General features: G+C 37.4%; 1 protein-coding gene across 2 annotated transcripts in view; it reads left to right on the top strand.

Annotated features, from left to right (window-relative positions):
* Positions 1–15,682: 15,682 nt before the first annotated feature.
* Positions 15,683–22,267, top strand: part of slc17a7b (solute carrier family 17 member 7b) — a 42,173-nt gene continuing 35,588 nt past the window's right edge. For both annotated transcript variants that reach the window (XR_012399556.1, XM_009297642.5), the window contains exon 1: positions 15,683–16,015. Coding sequence is in view for 1 of the 2 variants with exons in the window: in XM_009297642.5 (XP_009295917.2) it covers positions 15,954–16,015 (62 nt within the window). In the remaining variant the exon portion in view is untranslated. The remainder of the gene's footprint in view (positions 16,016–22,267) is intronic.

Below are 22,267 nucleotides of genomic sequence, written 5' to 3'. Positions count from 1 at the left end.
ATGATCTTCCTAACTTTCTGGAACATCTCAAATCTTTGAGGAGTTTTTATTTGTTTATTTTACATTCATTATTAGGGCGGCTTTATTGCTTTAAAAAGCTAAGAGTGCTCCTACCAGACCAGGAGATCAGCTGAATTGATTCAGAAATGGTAAACTCAACTCTTTAACTCTTGGAGAGTTGTAAAAAGTCAGAAGTGGAGTGTTCCTTTAAAGATGAGCGGCAAGTCGGTTGAAAATTGATTAAAATGTGACGATTCAAATAATTTGAGATGGTGAACAAAATGGAGCAGGAGTCTATATAAATGAATCTGAGCGAACTCACCGTCTTTTAGAAAGGTTTATGTGCTATTTTCTTTTTATCTTGCCAGTCAATGATGCGGTACTGAAGTAGTTTTAATAAGTGTTTTCAGCAGTGATCTTGAAAACGATATTACTGCTGTTCATAAGCGCCACCTGCTGGCAGAGTTTAGTTTTATTTCATAAGACTAAAGTCAGACCGGTTTGTTATGTAATTTTACACATTTTGTCTGATTTAGATTTAACAGCTCCTTGTGCTGTTTCTTTGTATGTTCATGATTAAAAGGCATTTTGTTTATATGACGAGATTTATTTTATTTGTGCAAGTTCACTGTAAATTTCTCAATGTTCAACTTAATTTGTTTTGTTTAAATTCAGCCCAAATAAATTGTTTACAACAACTTAACTTAAAAAAATGTGTAAATCCAAGGAATCATCTTTAAAAAAAAAGTCAGTGTTTGATGTTGGGGTTGTTTTAAAATTGCATTTTAGTTTTGTAATTTTGTAAGTTTTACAAAGAAATGTAGTCATCAGTAAAAGGGCACCTTTTAATTTACTTCATAATACTTTTGATCTCTTACTTGTTCGGTTTATTTGTTAATGTAAAAATTAAATCATGACCTGAGTTAATCATTACATCTTTAGTCAAGCAAAAAACAACTCTGAGGTGTCAAGTTTGTCTAAATGTTTGTTTGGTTTTACTTTTCAGACAAACAGATATTTTGTATAGTTCACTTTGTGATCTTGTTTGTGTATAAATGGTTATTTGAACTTATTTGACCACTGTTCTCTATTATTTAGGGTTAGCATCTGGTGTGTGTGTGTGTGTGTATATGTTATATTTATATACAGTTGAAGTCAGAATTATTAGCCCCCCTGAATTATTAGCCCCCCTGAAAAAAAAAAATTGCTTAAAGGGGTTTATGATTTTGTCCTTAAAATGGTGTTTAAAATATTAAAAACTGCTTTTATTCTTTTTATTCTGCTTTTATTTATATATATATAAGGGATGTAACGGTATCAAAATTTCACGATACGGTAATACCTCGGTATGAATGGGACGGTACGGTATTTATTGAATCATTTAAAGGAAAAACAAAACTATTGAAGAGACTCAAAAAAGTGCTAGAATGTTCAGGTTACCTCAACACTGAACAGATCAATGACATTCAAACAGGAACTTAAGTTAGTAAATTTTAATAACAAAAAATATTAAACCATGTAAAAAAAAAAAAAAACACCACTCGAAAGGACAAGCCATGAGTGAGATAGAGGTCTATTGGTGGTACAAGTCAATGTCTCCATCAATCTGAGCAGTGTGCTGTGTTCTGCTGTCCCCTTGACTAAAAAAAAATCCCCATCATGTTAGTCGTATTCCCCGACTTGTATTTCAGCACAGTCTGGCAGTGCCTGCATACCCTTTTTTCTGTCACATTTTCTTCTTTCTTGTATCTTTTCAGAGAGAGACTGAAATGCTTCCACACATCTGATTTAAAACCCGCTTTAGGTTCGACCATTTATAGCTCTTTTTCTTTGCCGCTACTAGCAGCGCCCTCCATTTCTGCAGTACTGGATCTATAGCGACAACAGACTGCAAAGGATGATGGCCACTCGTGGGCTGATGAATACTGTAGTTTCCACTACCTCCCATTCACTCCATTCGCCTGAGCAAACTCAGTGGCGTAGCGGACGGGCCCGCAGGGCACGCACCGCGGGGGGGCCCCGCGTGATTAGGGGGCCCCGCGTCGTCGCGATTTTCAATAAACTGTTGGGAACAACTGTGGTCGGAACCAAAGTTTACACGTCTGTGTTCTCTGAACACCTCTCAAGCGGTGGACTACTTCATTCTGATTGCTTGCCACCAATGTTCCCAACTTAGCGACTTTGTCACTAAATTTAGCGACTTTTCAGACCCCCCTAGCGACAAATCTAGCGACTTTTTTGTGTGTTATTGGAGATTTTTTTAGACTGTCATTTTTCCATACTGTACCGTCCCTTCTCTTCTCAACGAGCTGCGTGTGATGCCGCCGGCCCCTCCCTCGCCTCACAGCACTGACAGGCGGCCCAGTCAGTTCTCGTACAGCAGCCTCTCCCACCTGCAGCCCGAGAGCAGATCACCACTCTGCGTACCGACGACAAATGATTTAGCACAGGCAGTGTGAAGGTTTTTCCCTTGTACAGTCAAACCGATCTACTTCTCCTTTATTTTAACAATTTAATTGGACCGTTTATTCTTTTCTTGTTCACAATCACAGATATTTTAGTGACAGTTTCTGAACTTGTCTGAGTTTATTTCATATGAGAGATTACTGCACATTCACTATCGTTTCACATCTATAATGATATACTGTATTCAAACAGCAATAAATGTAGTTAAATAAACATGCTTATATAAAGTGTAGTGCAATTATAAATGCCCCTTTATTAACCATATGCTGTTAAACAGAAACGGTAGAACGTGATGACGCCAGTGATATGCAAATTGACGTATGACGTACCCCCCCCAAATCCCCCCCCCCCCTCCCCCCATCACGGGGCCCCGTCAGCGAGCCCTGCAGGGGGGCCTCCGCATTTTGCGCTACGCCACTGAGCAAACTTCACCAAAAGACCTATGATTTTGAGTCAAACCCACGGTAATGTTGAAAGAAATTGCTCTTGCGGTATGACGATGTTTACAATATTGTTACATCCCTAATATATATATATATATATATATATATATATATATATATATATATATATATATATATATATATATATATATATATATATATATATATATATATATATATAGATATGATTTTTTTTTCAGCAGGGCTGTTTTATGGATGGGTTTGAGAGGTGTTTTTTTTTTTCCTACATTTTTTTAAATTAATTCATTGTTATAACTCTTGGTAATTGTTCTAGAGTTATTGATTTATTTTAATTATGTTTAAATTACGTTAAGACATTTTAACAATTTAAAGTTTTATTTCTTTTGAAACGCAAATACCTGTTTAGAAATCACTGTTGTTTATAATAATAATAAATATTATAAATAATGGCAGCGCAGTGGTTAGTGCTGTCGCTTTACAGCAAGAAGGTCGCTAGTTCAAGTCCCAGCTAGGTCAGTTGGCATTTCTGTGTGGCGTTTGCATGTTCTCCCTATGTTGGCGTTGGTTTCCTTTGGGTGCTCCGGTTTCCCCCACAGTCCAAACACATGCACTATAGGGGAATTAAATAAACTAAATAAATAAAGAGACTAAGCTGAAAAGAAAATGAATTATAAATCAAAATTTTTGAAGCATTTAACTTTGCTATCTTTCTATTTCTCCTTTCTGTCAATTTATTTTAGACACATGTCCTAAATGTAAACATTTTATTTTCACACAGCTTCTGTAGATTTATATATATTTTTGTCTATATTTAGGTGTAATTTCAGCTGTTATTTGATCATAAATCTGCAGTTCTCTCTATCTGTTATTGTGCTGGTTGTTCATGTGCAGGTGTTGAGTGTCTGTGTGTATGGACGTACATGCGGATGTATGTATGTGCCTGCATGCATCTGTGTGTGTGCGTGCAAGAGCTCAATGGTCCTGGGACCGTGGTTGTCATGGTGTGAAGCTCCACCTTGGAAAGAGACGATCCACAAACAAAGTGATGCTCAGTGCAGCTGAAAGAGTCGAACCACTGGAGGACAAAATTACAAGACAGAGATCTAAAAACCAAAGGAAGGTAAGAGGAAAAACCCAAAGCTTCCATCTGATATTAAGTGAAGAGGATTTCACCTGAAGATGAGTGTGTTCTGCTGTCTGTGTGAGCTGATGGTCAGTTGTGAAGCCTGTATTCGTGTGACGCATTTGTTATGATTCGCACTCATGTCTAGTGTAGGCCTATATACATCTGTATAATACTCTGTAGAGTTAATATAAAGCAATGGTGAAATTATAATCGAATAATTAATGTTAGGTGGTCTATTTACTGATATGTCTTCAGTTCAGCTCGTAGCCACTAGAGAGCACCGGGTGTCTTTTTCTCATTATTGAAGCGTTCTTGTGTTGTGATTGTTGTGTTTTGTTGTTATACTGATTGTCTTTTTCTCTGTGTTTGCAGGATGCTGAAGTGGACATTGCTGTTGGTGTGTGTGAGTGTGTGTTTGGGTCAGAATCCGGTCAACACCGACACAGCAGAAGAAAATGAACTGACCTCTGATCAGCAGGACCAAGTCACTCTGAAACAAAGCTGTAAGACACACACACTTTCACTTGTGTGGGTACATTACATAAGTTTCCATTCATTTTATACTGTTAAAACCATATATTATATTAATAACCCCATCATCACCGGAGTCGGTGTCCAGCCTTACTCTCTGATGAAACTCATTCTGTGGGATTTATAAGCATTGTGAGAAATGAGGACGTCCCCAACGTCCTCCATATTTCACCTCCTTTTTGTAATACCTGTGTCATACCTATGTCATTATACAGATTTGTGTCCTGATATGTCACAAAAACGTGTACACACACACACTCATCATCATCATCATCAGTAGTGTGTTTTGTCCTCATTGATGTGATTTTCATGCCAGTTAGGCTCTATTTTATTCATTTTGGTCTGTTGTTTTCTAATATTGTTAGTTTTGTTTGCTATATTACCCTATTTTAATATTTTAAAATGGTTTATTTCATATATAAGCCTTTTTTGTTTAATGTATAACTTGGATATTTTATTTATTTTACTAGTTTGTTTTTACATCGTTTTTATATTACTTGCTTAAAATAATTATGATTAAAGTGTTTTATTTTATATATATATATATATATATATATATATATATATATATATATATATATATATATATATATATATATAATATAATATATATATATATATATATATATTAATATATATAATATAATATAATATAATATAATATATATATATATATATATATATATATATATATATATATATATATATATATATATATATATATATATATATATATATATATATTAATTGCTTACATTTATGTAGGAGACAGAGTGATGAAGCCAACTTTGATATGGGCAGGGTTAGGAGGCCATGATGGACAGAGGCCAGTGGGCAGATTTGCCCAGGATGCCGGGATGAAACCCCTACTTGTTTTAATGAAGGACATCCTGGGATTTTTAACGACCACAGAGAGTCAGGACCTCGGTTTAACGTCTCATCTGAATGACAGCGCTCACTGAGCAGTATAGAGTCTCCATCAATATACTGGGGCATTAGGACCCACACAGACCGCAAGTTGGGCGTCCCCTGCTGGTCTCACTAACACCACTTCCGGCAGCAACCTAGCTTTCCCATGTGGTCTCCCTTCCAAGATTTGCGTGTATATTTTACATCAATACACAATAATCAAAGCAAATAATGCAATATATTTTAGGAAATGTCAGTAATTTAAGTCTACAAATATGTATAAAGAAATCCCTGCACACTCCTGGAGTGACTGATAAAATATTTATGGGAATTACATTTTTTTTGTAGTCGGAACGACATGGTGGCTCAGTGGTTAGCGCTGTCGCCTCACAGCAAGAAGGTCACTGGATCGAGCCTCAGTTGAGTCAGTTGGCATTTTTTGTGTGGAGTTTGCATGTTCTCCCCGTGCTGGCGTGGGTTTCCTCCAGGTGCTCCGGTTTCCCCCACAGTCCAAACCAAGTGTGCCGCAAGCCTACGTTTGAGTGAAGGTCTCGGCCGTTAGATCGCCCCCTGGGGGCTGGCTGCAGTACAAGTCACAAAGCCCGCCTCCTCTGTGTTAATGAAGGAGACTTGAGCCCAAATAAAAAAAAATATTACACTTGCAATAAAATGTCCCGAAAGATGGTTCTGGTCGATTAAGGCACTGGGTATTGTGCTGAAATAGGTGCAGATCTTCATTTTTGTAAACAGTTTGTTTTTAGCAGTAATTTAATGCTGGGCGTGTCATCGTGATTGACAGCTGTGATTGACAGTTTCTCAAAGCGCGGCGTCTGAGCTTCGGCAGGAGACTGAAGTAGACTGAAATGTTATTATTCGATTTCTGTGTTATTTTACCATGACAAAATGAGTTCAGCAGTAAACTACAGTTTCTGACATACATGATCCTGGTGGAACACTGTTTATTCGCTAAGTTCAGGGCTTTTTTCGGGCTTTATTAGTTTGCTGATACACGCCTAGCCACCCAGATAGCAAAACACAGTTCCGGCTAGATTCTCGCCTGCCGGAGACTTATCTCTTAGAGCTCAGACTGACTAATGTTACCTCTGCTGGACCTACTCCGGATGCCTGGACTCACTGCCCGATTCCAGTCCGAGTCAATCGAGCCAGATGCGGCGGCCGAGCGAGCAGGCGCTGCCGCATGCGAGCCGGAATCAGCCCGCGACGCCGCGAGTAAGTTATGCGCTGCGGCCTGGAGCTGGCGCGATTGAATATATAAAACCCTCATATTTGTTAACGTTATTACATCCATTTGTGTTGATATGACAGCAAACGCATGCTGAGAAGTTCGGGGGGCGTGGTTGATTTTACATAAAGCGTTTGATTGGAAGCTCGACTCCGCTCATTTTCGCGGCTCCTCCTCTGGCTCCATCAGACAATCCTTCTGCGCATGTCAAGGCTCCAATTTCAGCAGTCTTTTGCGACAGTTTGTGCCCGTCAAGCAGGCGTTTTGCCCTCAAGGCGTTCAGTGGGAAAAATGGCTGTCGCGTCGTCCATATTTTTTACAGTCATTGGTCCAAACACATGCGCTAAAATTGGCCGTTGTGTGCACGCGTGTGTGTGAGTGTGTATAAGTGTGTATGGGTGTTACTCAGTACTGGGTTGCAGCTTAAAGGGCATCCACTGTGTAAAACATAGGCTGAAATAGTTGTTGATTCATTCCATTGTAGCGACCCCTGATAAAAAAGGGACTAAGCTGAAGGAAAATGAATGAATTTTATGTTTGTTTTATTTTACAATTGAAATCTAATATAGAAAATTCTAATTCATAATAACACTAAACAATATACTTTATTATTTATTTATATATATATATATATATATATATATATATATATATATATATATATTATTATTAATATATTATATTATATTATTTATATATATATATATATATATATATATATATATATATATATATATATATATTATTATTAATATATTATATTATATTATTTATATATATATTTATATATATATATATATATATATATATATATATATATATATATATATATAATATTATATTATTATTTATTATATATATATATATATATATATATATATATATATATATATATATATATATATATATATATATATATATATATATATATATATATATATATATATATAATATTATATACTTGCTGGGTTTAATTATACTAAACTGTAAAAAAAAAATTCAGAATTTTGTGTTATGTTTTTATTTATTTTCATTTATTTCTTAATTTGGTACAATATATTTATGACTTTTTTTAATTTGCATATCACAACAGATTACACAATTACAGAATAATTATGAAAACACAGCCAGAGTTTTACACTCTACTCTCCCTCCCATCAAACCATTCCCTTAAAAATAAATAATAATAATTAAATTGATTAATTAATTAATACACAAATATATATAAATAAATAAATAAATAAATAAACAAACAAGAACAAAAAAGGGTATGTTTAAATCAGGTAAAGAGTGTTTCCTGAGTCTATGTTTAGACCATGATACTCCCCTACTCCTAAGCTTGTTCTTGTTGCAGTAGACTGCCAACATTTACATTGTACTTCAGGAAGATATTAAAAGGTCTCCAGGTATCTTCAAACACATTTTGTTTCTTTTTGACAATGTATGTGATTTATTCTATTGACTTATGCGATGCGGTTTCTTTAATCCACTTTCCTATTCTAGGTTAATTTATATTTTTCCAATTAAGAGCAATAATACGTTTAGCTTGTAAAATACACGTCTATGAATCTGACCTCTTTGCTTTGTAAGAGTGGGCTGACAGGATATACACCCAGGATCAAAATCTTAGGATCTAATGGTCATTTTTTTGCTAAAATGTGGTCAATTATTTCAATAACACCTTACCTAAAGGCTTTCACTTTCACACATTCCCATATGCAGTGATGAAGTGTACCTCTTACCTCATTACACTTTATTTAGGTATCTCGTTTATTTCTGCTTTCGAATTGCATTGTGGGATCTTGATCTTTCTTCCAACAACTTTTAACCTTGAGAAGGTGGACAGAGGGACTTTTATGAACATTTGCAATGGTTTACAGTGCTTTATTCTCGGGGTTGGAGTACATTCTCTGTTATTTTACAGACTATTTTGTTCATATATTATTTCTTATACATTATATTATTATATGAAATGACTAAAATGTCAATAAAAGTCACTTTGTTAAACTGTAGAGTCGAATTTTCAACAGTAAAAGTCAACAAAGCAGAGATCAACATCCCATAATGAACAGAAAACACACTAAACATGCAAACTGTTCAACTGTGCCTGTGTGTGTTTAATATTGACAGATGTTCACTTGATGAAGAGCAACAGTCGAGTGGGAGTCTTCATCGCTGCTGCTGTAGGAACTTTGACTCTGATGGCTGTGGTTTACTGCATCTACAACCAGTTCTACACCAAAAACATCTACTCACACACTCAGCTGCATGAATCAGGTATTTGAAAACACACACACGCATACGCACGCACACACACACACACAGTCTAGGAGGATCACACTCTCAAAATCCCACACTCGAAACAATTTTCCGTCATCTTAGTCCTGTTATTCATCAGCTGTCACCACAGTGGAATGAATCGCCAACTATTCCAGTATATGTTTTATGCAGTGGATGCCTTTCCAGCTGCAACCCAGTACTGGGAAAAACCCAAACACACTCATTTATACACACACTTATACACTCAACTCCCCTATAGCGCATGTGTTTGGACTGTGGGGGAAACCGGAGCACCTGGAGGCAACCCACGCAAACACTGGGAGAACATGCAAACTCCACACAGAAATGCCAACTGACTCGGCTAAGGCTCGAACCAGCGACCTTCTTGCTTTGAGGCGACAGTGCTAACCACCGAGCCACCGTGCCGCTCATAGTTCCGACTTCAGCTGTGTTTTCTGATCTGCTGTTGTTCTTGTGGTGTGTGTGTCCTCTTCTGTCAGACATCGCTCTGGATCTGAGCAGCTCGTCGTCCTCCGTGTTCTCTGGTTATGTGATGGAGGGATGGATGCAGCAGCAGAGGATGGAGAAAGCTGGAGGGAGTTACGGCTCTCTGTCTGACACTCCGTCAATAATCACTCTTCCTCCTCCTCTCTCTCCTCCTCAGAGAGCGTCTCCATTTCACTCGCTCTCGCTCTCCAGACCACCGCTGAGGACCATCTCCGCACAGGACCTGGAGAAGAGCTTCCTCTGAGACTCTCTGAGTGTGTGTGCGCGTGTGTGTGTCTGTCTGTCTGTCTGTGCGTGTATGTGTGTCTGTCTGGCTGACTGTTTCTCTGTCTTTATGTGTGTGTGAGTGTGTGTTTCTTGCTCTTTGTTTCTATCTGTGCCTTATCAATATTTGAGTGAGTGAGTGAGTGAGTGAGTGGGTGGGTGGGTGGAAGGGTGGAAGGGTGGGTGGGTGAGTGAGTGAGTGAGTGAGTGAGTGAGTGTCTTGAGTGAGTGAGTGTTTCTTGCTCTCTCTGTTTGTCTCTTCTGTGTGTGCCGTATTATTATTTGTGTGATAGAGTGAGTGTGTATCTGTCAAGTTTGTTTATCTGTCCGTCCTTTTGTGTGTGTGTGTTTGTGTGCCAGTCTGTCTCTTGCTCTCTTAGTTTCTCTCTGTCTCTGTGTGTTTCCTTATTAATATTTGTGTATGTGTGTGTCTTTTTTTTTTTTGTGCGCGCGCGTGTGTGAGAGTGAGTGTGTGTGTGTGTGTGTGTGTGTGTGGGTGTATGTCTACATGTGTATGTCTGTAAGAGTTTCTCTGTGTGTGTGTGTGTGTGTGTGTGTGTGTGTGTGTGTGTGTGTGTGTGTGTGTGTGTGTGTGTGTCTGTCAGTTTCTCTGATTGTGTGTGTATATATGCATATGTCTGTAAGCGTTTTTGTCTCTCTCTCTCTCTCTCTCTCTCTCTCTCTCTGTGTGTGTGTGTGCGTGTGCGCGTCCGTGTGTGTATATGTACATGTACATTTGTGTCTGTTGTTTTTGTGCGTGCGTGTGTGTGTGAGTGAGTGCATCTGTCAATAAGTGTTTGTGTGCATTTGTGCGAGTGAGTAAGTATCTGTCTAGTTTTCTGTGTGTGTGCATATACACTTTTGTGTGTGTGTGTGTGTGTGTGTGTGTGTGTGTGTGTGTGTGTGTGTGTGTGTGTGTGTCTATAATTACGGGCTTCTTTTTATACTGTTTAGTTTTTTCCTCTCTCTCCGTGTGTGTGAGTTGTGTGTGTGTGTGCGCGCGTGCGTGCGTGCGTGCGTGTGTGTGTGAGTTGTGTCTCTGTGGGTTTGATGGGGGTTGCAGTGAATCAGGGTCTCAGTTTACATGCAATAGTCACAGTATACGTGGCTCTAGTCTCTTACAGCAGTGCAGCATCAGTTCATGTGCTGAATATAGCCTTATTTCAATATTTAATGATTATAAACCTCTCACTATTAGACATTTCATCATGCTGTATACAGTAACATCTCATCTGCTCAGCAGGGCTGCTTTTATTTAAACAATCATACAGTAAGAGCAATAAATAATATGAACATTTAAAGACACTTTTCTGTTTGAATAGGCAGCTTTAGACAAAAATGTAGGAAATTTAGGTAATTATGTTTCTCTGGATTTATAAATGACATTCCTACAATTACAAGTAGATTTACAACCATTAAACCTTTTCGTTTATTTGATTTCAGTCTTCAGTGTCATTAAGAAATCTCTCTAATGTGCTGATCTGATGTCTGAGAAACATTTGTGTGTGTTTGTGTTTCATCTATGACCCATTCCTGATTCTTTGATTAAATCAATATTAATAATTGAAATAAAACATGTAGGAAAATCATTATAAATGTCTTTAATGTAACCATGGTGTCTGTGGGGTCTTAAAAAGTCTTAAATTTCAAAAACCTAAATATTATTTAGCTTACCCAATTCCCCTATAGCGTATGTGTTTGGACTTGTGGGGGAAACCCATGGGGAGAACATGCAAACTCCACACAGAAATGCCAACTGACCCAGCAGAGGCTCAAACCAGCAACCTTCTTGCTACTCACTGCGCCACTGTGCTGCCTGATGCAATTCACCAAACAAGAAATTATCAGGAAAATATAATTATACATATTTATACATAATTATACATATATAAATAATAGGGTAAAATATCACATATGCTTTATACACAAAAATAAGAATAAAACAAACAGTAGAAATAAAGTAAAATAAAAAAAAAAATATATATATATACGGTTGAGCTCAGAATTATTAGCCCACCTTTGAATTATTATTTTTTTTCTTTTTTAAATATTTCCTAAATGATGTTTAACAGAGTAAGGAAATTTTCACAGTATGTCTGATAATATTTTTTCTTCTGTAGAAAGTCTGTAGATTTGTTTTATTTCGACTAAAATAAAAGCAATTTTTAATTTAGGGGGGCTAATAATTCTGACTTCAACTGCATATAGATATAGGTGCCTCCCGAAAAACTTTTAGAAAAGGGCTCCAGACTTTCTGGAATGGTTGTGGCTTTAGTTTTCCAAAAGAGTCTTTTCCATTGTAAGAGCATGTAAAAAATCAAAAACCCATTGCCGATATGAAGGGGGAGCTGCTGACTTCCAATTCATAAGAATAAGTCCTCTAGCTGGTAAAGCTGCAAAGGCTACACAATCAGCCTGTAATGAATTAAATTCAACATATTCTAGCAGGATTCCAATGCTGTTAAGGGCTTTGGGTTTATTGATAATGGTCTTAAATACTTTTAAGCAGGTCCCACTTTTTTTATCATCTTTTTTTTTTCATCATAATAAATCTGACTTATTAATCCTAAAAAATCAGGTTTATGATGCTTCCCAAAACGCGTTTTAAGTAATTATTTGCTTACTTGTTTGTCATTAATCTGACTGTCAAATACTGACCTTCAGGTTCAATTCACATCTCAGATTTCTAAACCGATGTGAAGTATGTCTGATAGCCGACAGCCGATTCCAGTGTTATCACTGGGTTGAATGGCCATTATCAATGGCTATCAGTGGCCTTCTGCCCCTACTGGTAGGCTCAAAAAACTGTTATCCATCCACATGGTTCAGCTATAGATCACATACAGCTGCGGCCGGAAGTTAACGAGAATTATTTATAGTAATTATTAAATTTCTCATTAAGTGTATTTTATCAATGTCTACCCTATACCCTAAACCCGACCATCACAGTAATGTAGAAACAGATCTGGATCTGGAGTCTTTTCTATTAGTATAGCTGATTAACCGTGATAATTATTAATATTGTTTATTAAATTTCCTATTAAGTGTATTTTATTAACGTCTACCCCAACCCTAAACCCTTCCATCTCAGTAATGTAGAATCTGATCTGGAGAGTCTTCTTTTATTAGTATAGCTGATTTACCATATGGATGGATGATAACACCCTTCTGAGCCTACCCATAGGCATAGAAGGCCCCTACTGGCCCATATCTATCAGCTGATAACCACTGAGGACACCCATTTAATCCAGTGATAGGCTAACATTCAAAGCGGCTGCTCTAACATAAGGTCAATTGTTTGCTTGTAAATAAGATGGACATTCCTACTTCGAATTTACGTAAAATAGTTATATCTGACTTGTTTCATCTTTAGTTAATAGCAAGGATTGAGTGTGTTTAGTGTGACTGTTGTTCCAGGACCAACAAAAAAACAAGTCCGACATTCACAGCTCTGATTTGTGAGTTTCCAGCTGCTTGTAGTTGCATATTGTGTCCACTAGATGTCTCTCATTTTACTCGCCTTGTGGATTAAAAAAAGACAGGAAGTGAGCGTGTATGCAAGAGTTAGGGATCACACACACACACACACACACACACACACACACACACACAGGGTTTAAATCGTGTGAGCACGCCGGCTCTTCACTCCTGCAGATTTACTCTAATCCCATTTCAGCACCTTGGACAGTGACACGCGCGGACACCAGACTACATACATGCTCATGAAAACCTCTACGCATACGACAACATTTAAACAGTCTCACGCTTTATCTGACTCTATTAAAGCGTTTTTGTTGAAGCAACTCTGATAATAAAGAGGTTTAGTCTCAATAATGCTGCTTTTATCCTCTTGTTCTGGCATTTTACCAGGAATTGATCCATCGGTTTTCCTGGGGGAAAGTCATTGCGGGAAATGTTTGTGAGGGGCCGTTCATGTAAACAATCAGCATATAGCCACTGCCTTGCAGATGATTAATAGTCCATAAGCGATGCTAATAAAGTGATAGTTGATAAGTGTTCTGTTTTATTATTTTAAGCTCACCTTTTCTGTCTGCCACTTTAAATCCTCAAGCTTTTTCTAAAGCAAGGTGAACTCTGATTGGCTGGAGATGTTTTGGTTATTCATGAGCACTGATTGTTCTGAACATCTCTTTGTACTTGTCTTCCTTAGTGTACAGTCCTTAGGCTCGTAGAATTATCATTAAAACAGATTTTAAACAGTAGTTTTGATCATTTTAAAATAACATGACTAATTTCTTCATACCTGTCAACATTGGAAATGCCCACCATAATAAGGGATTCCCCTGACCCCCTTTAAAAAATCCCCTAATTACTAAATATGCTCATTTGGAGCTGTTTCATTGTAAATAAACAGTTAAATGGTCAGTAATATGTTTTATTATTATTTTTATTTACAAAAGAAAAAATAAATAGTATGCATCAGCAGCAAATAAACTAGCAAACAGTTCAGCTTATTAAAATTAATAGCTATTATAATGAAATAAAATCAAGCTATCAAATCTCATTAGCCGTTTCTTCACTGTATAACGCATTCTGATTAAAGAGCAACGAATTAATGATTTATTTAGATTTTTTTTCGTTTGATTACATTAAATAACAGAGGTGTCACTTTAAAAATGCACACATCTTCGACTGCTTTCCTTACTGTTTATGCTCATTTAGGACGAAATTACTTGTGTTTGAAAAAAAAAACTAACCAAGATCAACATCTTTAGATGTTATTAATATTAGTTATGTGTATATCTGTTTAAACACTGCTCCGCTTCAAATCGCGTGTACAGAATCCGTTTGGGAAACAGCGTCTGTTTATCAATATGGAGCGCGTCAGCTGACAGTCACGCACCTCTATATGACTGCTTTGAGGATTGTATATGAAGAGGAGACGACACTTTTAATGAAAAGGAAGGGAATCGGACCATTTTTATATTCATTTTAATGTGTTTCGTGCCTAAACAAAGTGGAAGCACAGAACAGACTCGCATTTAAGAGCAGGGGGCGCCCCTTGTGGTTCGGCTGTATGGGTTGCGTAAAGGGATGCTCGACTCTATAATGTTCCTTAGCCATCCTGCAGAGAAAGACTGAAAATTCGAGAAAAATATGGGAAAATACCTTTATGGGATCATAGTGGGATAGAACTGTAAAATACAGGAGAATCCCGGGAAAAACGGGAGGGTTGACGGGTATGTTTCTTTTGTCTTTGCCATGATGACAGCACATAACATTTGACTAGATATTTTTCAAGATACTTACAGCTTAAAGTGACATTTCAAGTCTTAACTAGGTTATCTAGGCAAGGCACGTTTATTTATACAGCGCATTTCATACACTATGGTAGCTCAAAGTGCTTTACATAAACAGGAATAAAATAAAGATATTAATTACAGTAATTACAGGAATACAAATTAAAATACAGCTACAAAAATAATTAAAAACAGATTAAAGTGTGTGAGAATAGGAAAACAGCAAGTCATTGGACAACAGTGGTTTGTCCTGTAGCCAATTCAATTGATGTTTATTTGTATAGCACTTTTACAAAGTAGATTGTGTCAGCAGCTGAGCATATAAGATTATAGTGAATATAAACAGTGTCAGTCCATTTTTCAGAGTTGAAGTTCAGTTTATTTCAGCTCAGTGTGGTTTAATTTTCACTGCTGAAAGTCCAAACACTGTTTGACCATGTTTTAAACATAAAGCATGTTTGAACACTAAATCATCTTTATTTTATGATGTGCACCGTAAAATATTCCAGATTCTCATTTAACATCTCTCATTTCAAATCCAGTGTAGTGCAACAGGATCATGATTGATTTTCTTGTAAACAAACAATGCCGTGTATAAACCATTATTTAAAGCATTCTTTAAATGACTAACAGTCATCATTTAAAGCAGTCAAAATATGGACAACCATTTGGTAGAGCAGGCAATTAAAGGGATTAGGTCGCTGTCGTTATTAGAGACCTAATATCCAGATGTCTTTCTTTTTTTATTTAATAGCATTCTGGGATATTAACGGGGCTTTAGGCATCTGAAGTTCATGTATGTGTATGTGCGCGTACTTGTCCCTGCGCGCGTGTGTGTGTGTGTGTGGCAAGGGGGCGGAAGCGCGCTGGTGCGCATGCATGAGAGCAGGAGCGCGCAGTGTCCCGGTCGGTTGGTCGGTCCCGCGGTGGAGTTGTAAAGGATGGAGGTCCGACCTGAGCGCTTTAAAGCGGTAGCGGCCAAAACACTTGGAAGGATAAACAGGTAAGATCCAAAAATTCATTAAACTTATTTTTAATATGCAAAAGCTGCTTTATATGTTAATTATATCAGTGCAATTCACTTTACTATAGAGTTAAAGCGTAAAGGGAGAGCATAATGAGGGTTAACTGTGCTTTAAAATCATTAAAGTGGCTGTTAATCAGAGCAGATGGTGTAAATTAGTAATGAAGTGTGGAGGAGGAGGATTAGAGCAGGTGAACTGCACCGTGAGCGCACTATAGATGCTCATATAGCTCACAAGATTAACACTTATTATGTTTTATATCACTATTGTGTTTGTTTGAGTGTGAATGTAAGTTGAGGAGATCCTCCTTTGTATAGCAGCTTGTTTAATGTGTGTGTGTGGGGGGGTGTTATTAACGCGTCTGTTCTGGACGACCAGATTAACTCGACTGGACGCTATTAATAGCGACTCTTGTCCGGTTTGTGTCGTCACATTTCACCTGTCAGGTGATCACTTCCGATCCGCAGTGTGACAGTATCAGACACTTTATATTGAGTTTGTTAGATGCTTTATAGAGAGTATTGCTACTAGCAGGGGAAACTGTTTACCTGTATACTGTTCTGTCTATATATTTGACCTTGATGTAGACCTATGAACCTTGAATTTTAATAGTCATGTATTGCAGTATAATAGTTGAAATGTAGTAAAACTATATATATGTAATGTTCAAATTGTGTATAAAAGACAGATCAGATTATAATTTTTCAGATGCATTTACTATTGCAAGCAATCTCTAAATGTGAGTAAAATATGTACACAAAACCCAATGATATTTGTTGTCATTTGTCATGTCAATCAGTAGGCTATTTATAATGTAGTGCCAACAATATCTATCTGTCTATCTATCTATCTATCTATCTATCTATCTATCTATCTATCTATCTATCTATCTATCTATCTATCTATCTATCTATCTGTCTGTCTGTCTGTCTGTCTGTCTGTCTGTCCGTCCGTCCGTCCGTCCGTCCGTCTCTGTCTGTCTATCTATCTATCTATCTATCTATCTATCTATCTATCTATCTATCTATCTATCTATCTATCTATCTATCTATCTATCTATCTATCTATCTATCTATCTATCTATCTATCTATCTATCTATCTATCTATCTATCTTTCCATCTGTCCGTCCGTCCATCTATCTATCTATTTATCTATCTATCTATCTGTCTTTCCATCTGTCCGTCCGTCTATCTATCTATCTATCTATCTATCTATCTATCTATCTATCTATCTATCTGTCTGTCTGTCTGTCTGTCTGTCTGTCTGTCTGTCTGTCTGTCTGTCTGTCTGTCTGTCTGTCTGTCTGTCTGTCTGTCTGTCCGTCCGTCCGTCCATCTATCTATTTATCTATCTATCTATCTGTCTTTCCATCTGTCCGTCCGTCCATCTATCTATCTATCTATCTATCTATCTATCTATCTATCTATCTATCTATCTATCTATCTATCTATCTATCTATCTATCTATCTATCTATCTATCTATCTATCTATCTATCTATCTATCTATCTGTCTTTCCATCTGTCCGTCCGTCCATCTATCTATCTATCTATCTATCTATCTATCTATCTATCTATCTATCTATCTATCTATCTATCTATCTATCTATCTATCTATCTATCTATCTATCTATCTATCTATCTATCTATCTATCTATCTATCTATCTGTCTTTCCATCTGTCCGTCCGTCCATCTATCTATCTATCTATCTATCTATCTATCTATCTATCTATCTATCTATCTATCTATCTATCTATCTATCTATCTATCTATCTATCTATCTATCTATCTATCTATCTATCTATCTATCTATCTATCTATCTGTCTTTCCATCTGTCCGTCCGTCCATCTATCTATCTATCTATCTATCTATCTATCTATCTATCTATCTATCTATCTATCTATCTATCTATCTATCTATCTATCTATCTATCTATCTATCTATCTATCTATCTATCTATCTATCTATCTATCTATCTATCTATCTATCTTTCCGTCCGTCCGTCCGTCCGTCCGTCCGTCCGTCCGTCCGTCCGTCCGTCCGTCCGTCTGTCTGTCTGTCTATCTATCTATCTATCTATCTATCTATCTATTTGTCTGTCTGTCTGTCTGTCTTTCCGCTTTTTCGTCTTTCCGTCCATCCATCCATCCATCCATCCATCCATCCATCCATCCATCCATCCATCCATCCATCCATCCATCTATTTGTCTTTCCATCCGTCCGTCCGTCTGTCTGTCTGTCTGTCTGTCTGTCTGTCTGTCTGTCTGTCTGTCTATCTATCTATCTATCTATCTATCTATCTATCTATCTATCTATCTATCTATCTGTCTGTCTGTCTGTCTTTCCGTCCATCCATCCATCCATCCATCCATCCATCCATCCATCCATCCATCCATGTGTCCCTTTGTCCGACCGTCCATCCATCTATCTACCTACTGTAACAACAAATGTATTACCATACATTTGTTGGTACAGCATAACGTCTTTTAATGAATGTTATTAATGGGGCAGTTAAAACTTAATAATAATCAATATTTATTATGATGATCCACTATTTTATGTGGCATAATTACAGGAATTTAAAGGCGGCTGATGCATTCATGAGAGTAAATATAAACCCACTAAACCCCTGATTAAAGATGAATGAAGTGAAGCAGCACATAGCATCAGTTATGATATGCAGATGAACATATTAAATCAGTGTTTCCACTATACAGCGTACAGTGAAACACACACACAAACACACACACCGTCTCTCTGTCTGTTTCTCTGGATTTCGATCAGTCTTTAACGTGTAAATCCAGTCCTGAAATAGATCTCCAACTAACCTGCTGCTGGTTAAATCCTCCTCACGCTCGTCCACGTCACGCTGCTATTGCTGGACTGAACGCTGACATTCAACTGTTAGTTACTTCTTCCTGGACAGTGTGAGGATGTTATTTCGTATTAAGCAGGCGTTTCTCGCACATGAGGATGGATTGCTTTGTAATGAGATCAAATCATGTCAACAGGTTGTTATAACTATATCAGCCAAAACACTCTAGGATTGTTGCCTCGTGTCTGTGACTTGAGGTTAAAGGCACAATATGTACGATTATTTTATACAAAAATCTATTTTAAAAGGGGTTTAAACACAGTTGTATGGATGCACTGTGTAAATATAGGGGGAAATAAGAGCACGATCTCATTCGAATTTAAAGCGACAGTCACTAAAATGGCACAATTATGATCAAATCCTAAAAGGGTCAGTTTCAAAGAGTTCTAAAACATCATCTGTGTGGTATTTTGAGCTGAAACTTCACACACACACTCTAGAGACATACGAGATTTATTTTATACCTTGTGAAATGTGGCATAATAGCTACTCTTTAAATGAAAACACACAAAATCCATTGGGAGTGTTGTATATTCAGCTGACTTATGCACTTAAATAATCCCAAAAGTCAATATTTCAGAGAAATCATCAATTTTAACTAGTGAGATGGTGTGTGTGCGTGTGCGCGTGCGCGTGCGTGTGTGTGTTCATGCTGATGACATCACACACACTTTCTGGTTTGGTTTTGTTAATTAATTTTGTGGTTAAAGTGTTAAATGTTGTGTGAAGAAGGCAGTGGGAATGACATTGTTCATGCTTTTTATTATTTTATTGAGCATAAGATCTGACCTTTCATTGCAGTGAAATGATTGAACGTGAAGGGGAAATGTCATTGTTAAATATTATATTGTTGGCACGATATATTTATTTTTCATCCAATAAAACAGTACAGCTGCACATCCAGGTTCAATTCAACCTATTTAGAAATCTGATATCAATTTATTATACTTAGAAGTTCATGCGTTGATTTCACAAATATAAAAATGTGAAATATACACTCACCGGCCACTTTATTAGGTACACTTGTCCAACTGCTCGTTGATGCAAATTTCTAATCTGCCAATCACATAGCAGCAACTCAATGCATTTAGGCATATAGACATGGTCAAGCAATCTGCTGCAGTTCAAAGCGAGCATCAGAATGGGAAAGAAAGTGACTTTGAATGTGTCATGGTTGTTGCTGCCAGACGGGCTGCTTTGAGTATTTCAGAAACTGCTGATCTACTGGGATTTTCACATACAACCATATATAGGGTTTGCAGAGAATGGTCTGAATAAGAGAAAATATCCAGTGAGCGGCAGTTCTGTGGGCGCAAATGCCTTGTTGAAGCCAGAGGTCAGAAGAGAATGGCCAGACTGGTTCCAGCTGATAGAAAGGCAACAGTAACTCAAATAAGCACTCGATACAACCGAGGTCTGCAGAAGAGCATCTCTGAACACACAACACGTCCAACCTTGAGGCGGATGGGCTACAGCAGCAGAAGACCACACCGGGTGCCGCTCCTGTCAGCTAAGAACAGGAAACTGAGGCTACAATTCACACAGACTCACCAAAACTGGACAATAGAAGATTGGAGAAACGTTGCTGCTCTGAGTCTCCATTTCTGCTGCCACATTCGGATGGTCGGGTCAGAATTTGGCATCAAAAACATGAAAGCATGGATCCATCCTGCCTTATATCAACAGTTCAGGCTGGTGCTGGTGGTGTAATGGTGTTTGGAATATTTTCTTGGCACACTTTGGGTTCATTAGTACCAATTGAGCATTGTGTCAACGCCACAGCCTACCTGAGTATTATTGCCGGCCATGTCCATCCCTTTATGACCATCTTCTGATGGCTTTTTCCAGCAGGATAACGCACCATGTCATAAAGCGTGAATCATCTCAGACTGGTTTCTTGAACATGACAATGAGTTCACTGTACTCAAATGGCCTCCACAGTCACCAGAGCTCAATCCAATAGAGCAGCTTTGGGATGTGGTGGAACTGGAGATTCACATCATGGATGTGCAGCCGACAAATCTGCAGCAACTGTGTGATGCTATCATGTCATTATGGAGCAAAATCTCTGAGGAATATTTCCAGTACCTTGTTAAATCTTTTCCACGAAAGATTAAGGCTGTTCTGAAGGCAAAAAAGGCGTCCAACCCGGTACTAGAAAGGTGTACCTAATAAAGTGGCCAGTGAGTGTTTGTATTCTCATACATAGCAACTTCAGATTTCCTTATGGGAATTGTTGTGTTTTAATGGGTATAATTATAAATGCGTCTCAACTGAAATGATTTACAATATGTTTATAATTATAATATATATTTAAAGTTGTATATTAAATATTTTTATTATATTCTATATTTAATTATATTTTTGTATGTTTTATGCATAAATACATTTACAGATTTTAATGCTTTTAAAATGCCTTTGTTAATATTTGTACAAGTTCATATCTGAGCGCAAGTTATTTCAATAAGTCAGTATTGCAGCAGTTTTGTTAAGAGCAGATGGGACCGTCCCAACCTTGAGCACTTGAGAACCGAGGAGTGATTTCGGAGAGCAGAAGGGAAGAATGGACGGATGAAGGGGGCAGGGAGGAGAGAGGCAGAAAAAAAGACTAAAATAGAAAGTTTGATCAATAATTCAGGCTCTGAGGAACATTATTATTTCATCAGCTCTGAAGTACAGCCGCAGTGATGCTGTAACCTGACGGTAAGACTGCATCTGTACTTAACAGTCGACACTGATTCACTCGGACATCCAGAGCTTTCACATCTCACTCCCACTGTTAGATAGATAGATAGATAGATAGATAGATAGATAGATAGATAGATAGATAGATAGATAGATAGATAGATAGATAGATAGATAGATAGATAGATAGATAGATAGATAGATAGATAGATAGATAGATAGATAGATAGAGCATTTGACACATTTGATTAGGACAATATTCAGCTTTACTTATTTTGCAACCTTTAAAGAGACAGTTCGTTACATTTACTCACCATTTACTTCTTTCTTTCTTCTGTTGAACACAAATTAAGATATTTTGAAAAAAGCTGGAAACTGGTAACCATTGACTTTCATAGCTACTATGGAAGTCAATGGTTACAGGTTTTCAGCTTTAGTTAATATCTTAATTTGTGTTCAACAGAAGAAAGAAACCCATAAAGGTTTAAAACAGGGGTCACCAATCTCGGTCCTGGAGGGCCGGTGTCCCTGCAGGGTTTAGCTCCAACTTGCCTCAACACACCAGCCTGGATGTTCCAAGTATACCTAGTAAGACCTTGATTAGCTTTTTCAGGTGTGTTTGATTAGGGTTGGAACTAAAATCTGCAGGACACCGGCTCTCCAGGAACAA

This window comes from Danio rerio, chromosome 24 (assembly GCF_049306965.1).
Source record: "Danio rerio strain Tuebingen ecotype United States chromosome 24, GRCz12tu, whole genome shotgun sequence".
Lineage (NCBI taxonomy): Eukaryota > Metazoa > Chordata > Actinopteri > Cypriniformes > Danionidae > Danio > Danio rerio.
Note: the sequence above shows the minus strand (reverse complement) of the source record. Positions and strands in the feature narration are given on the sequence as shown.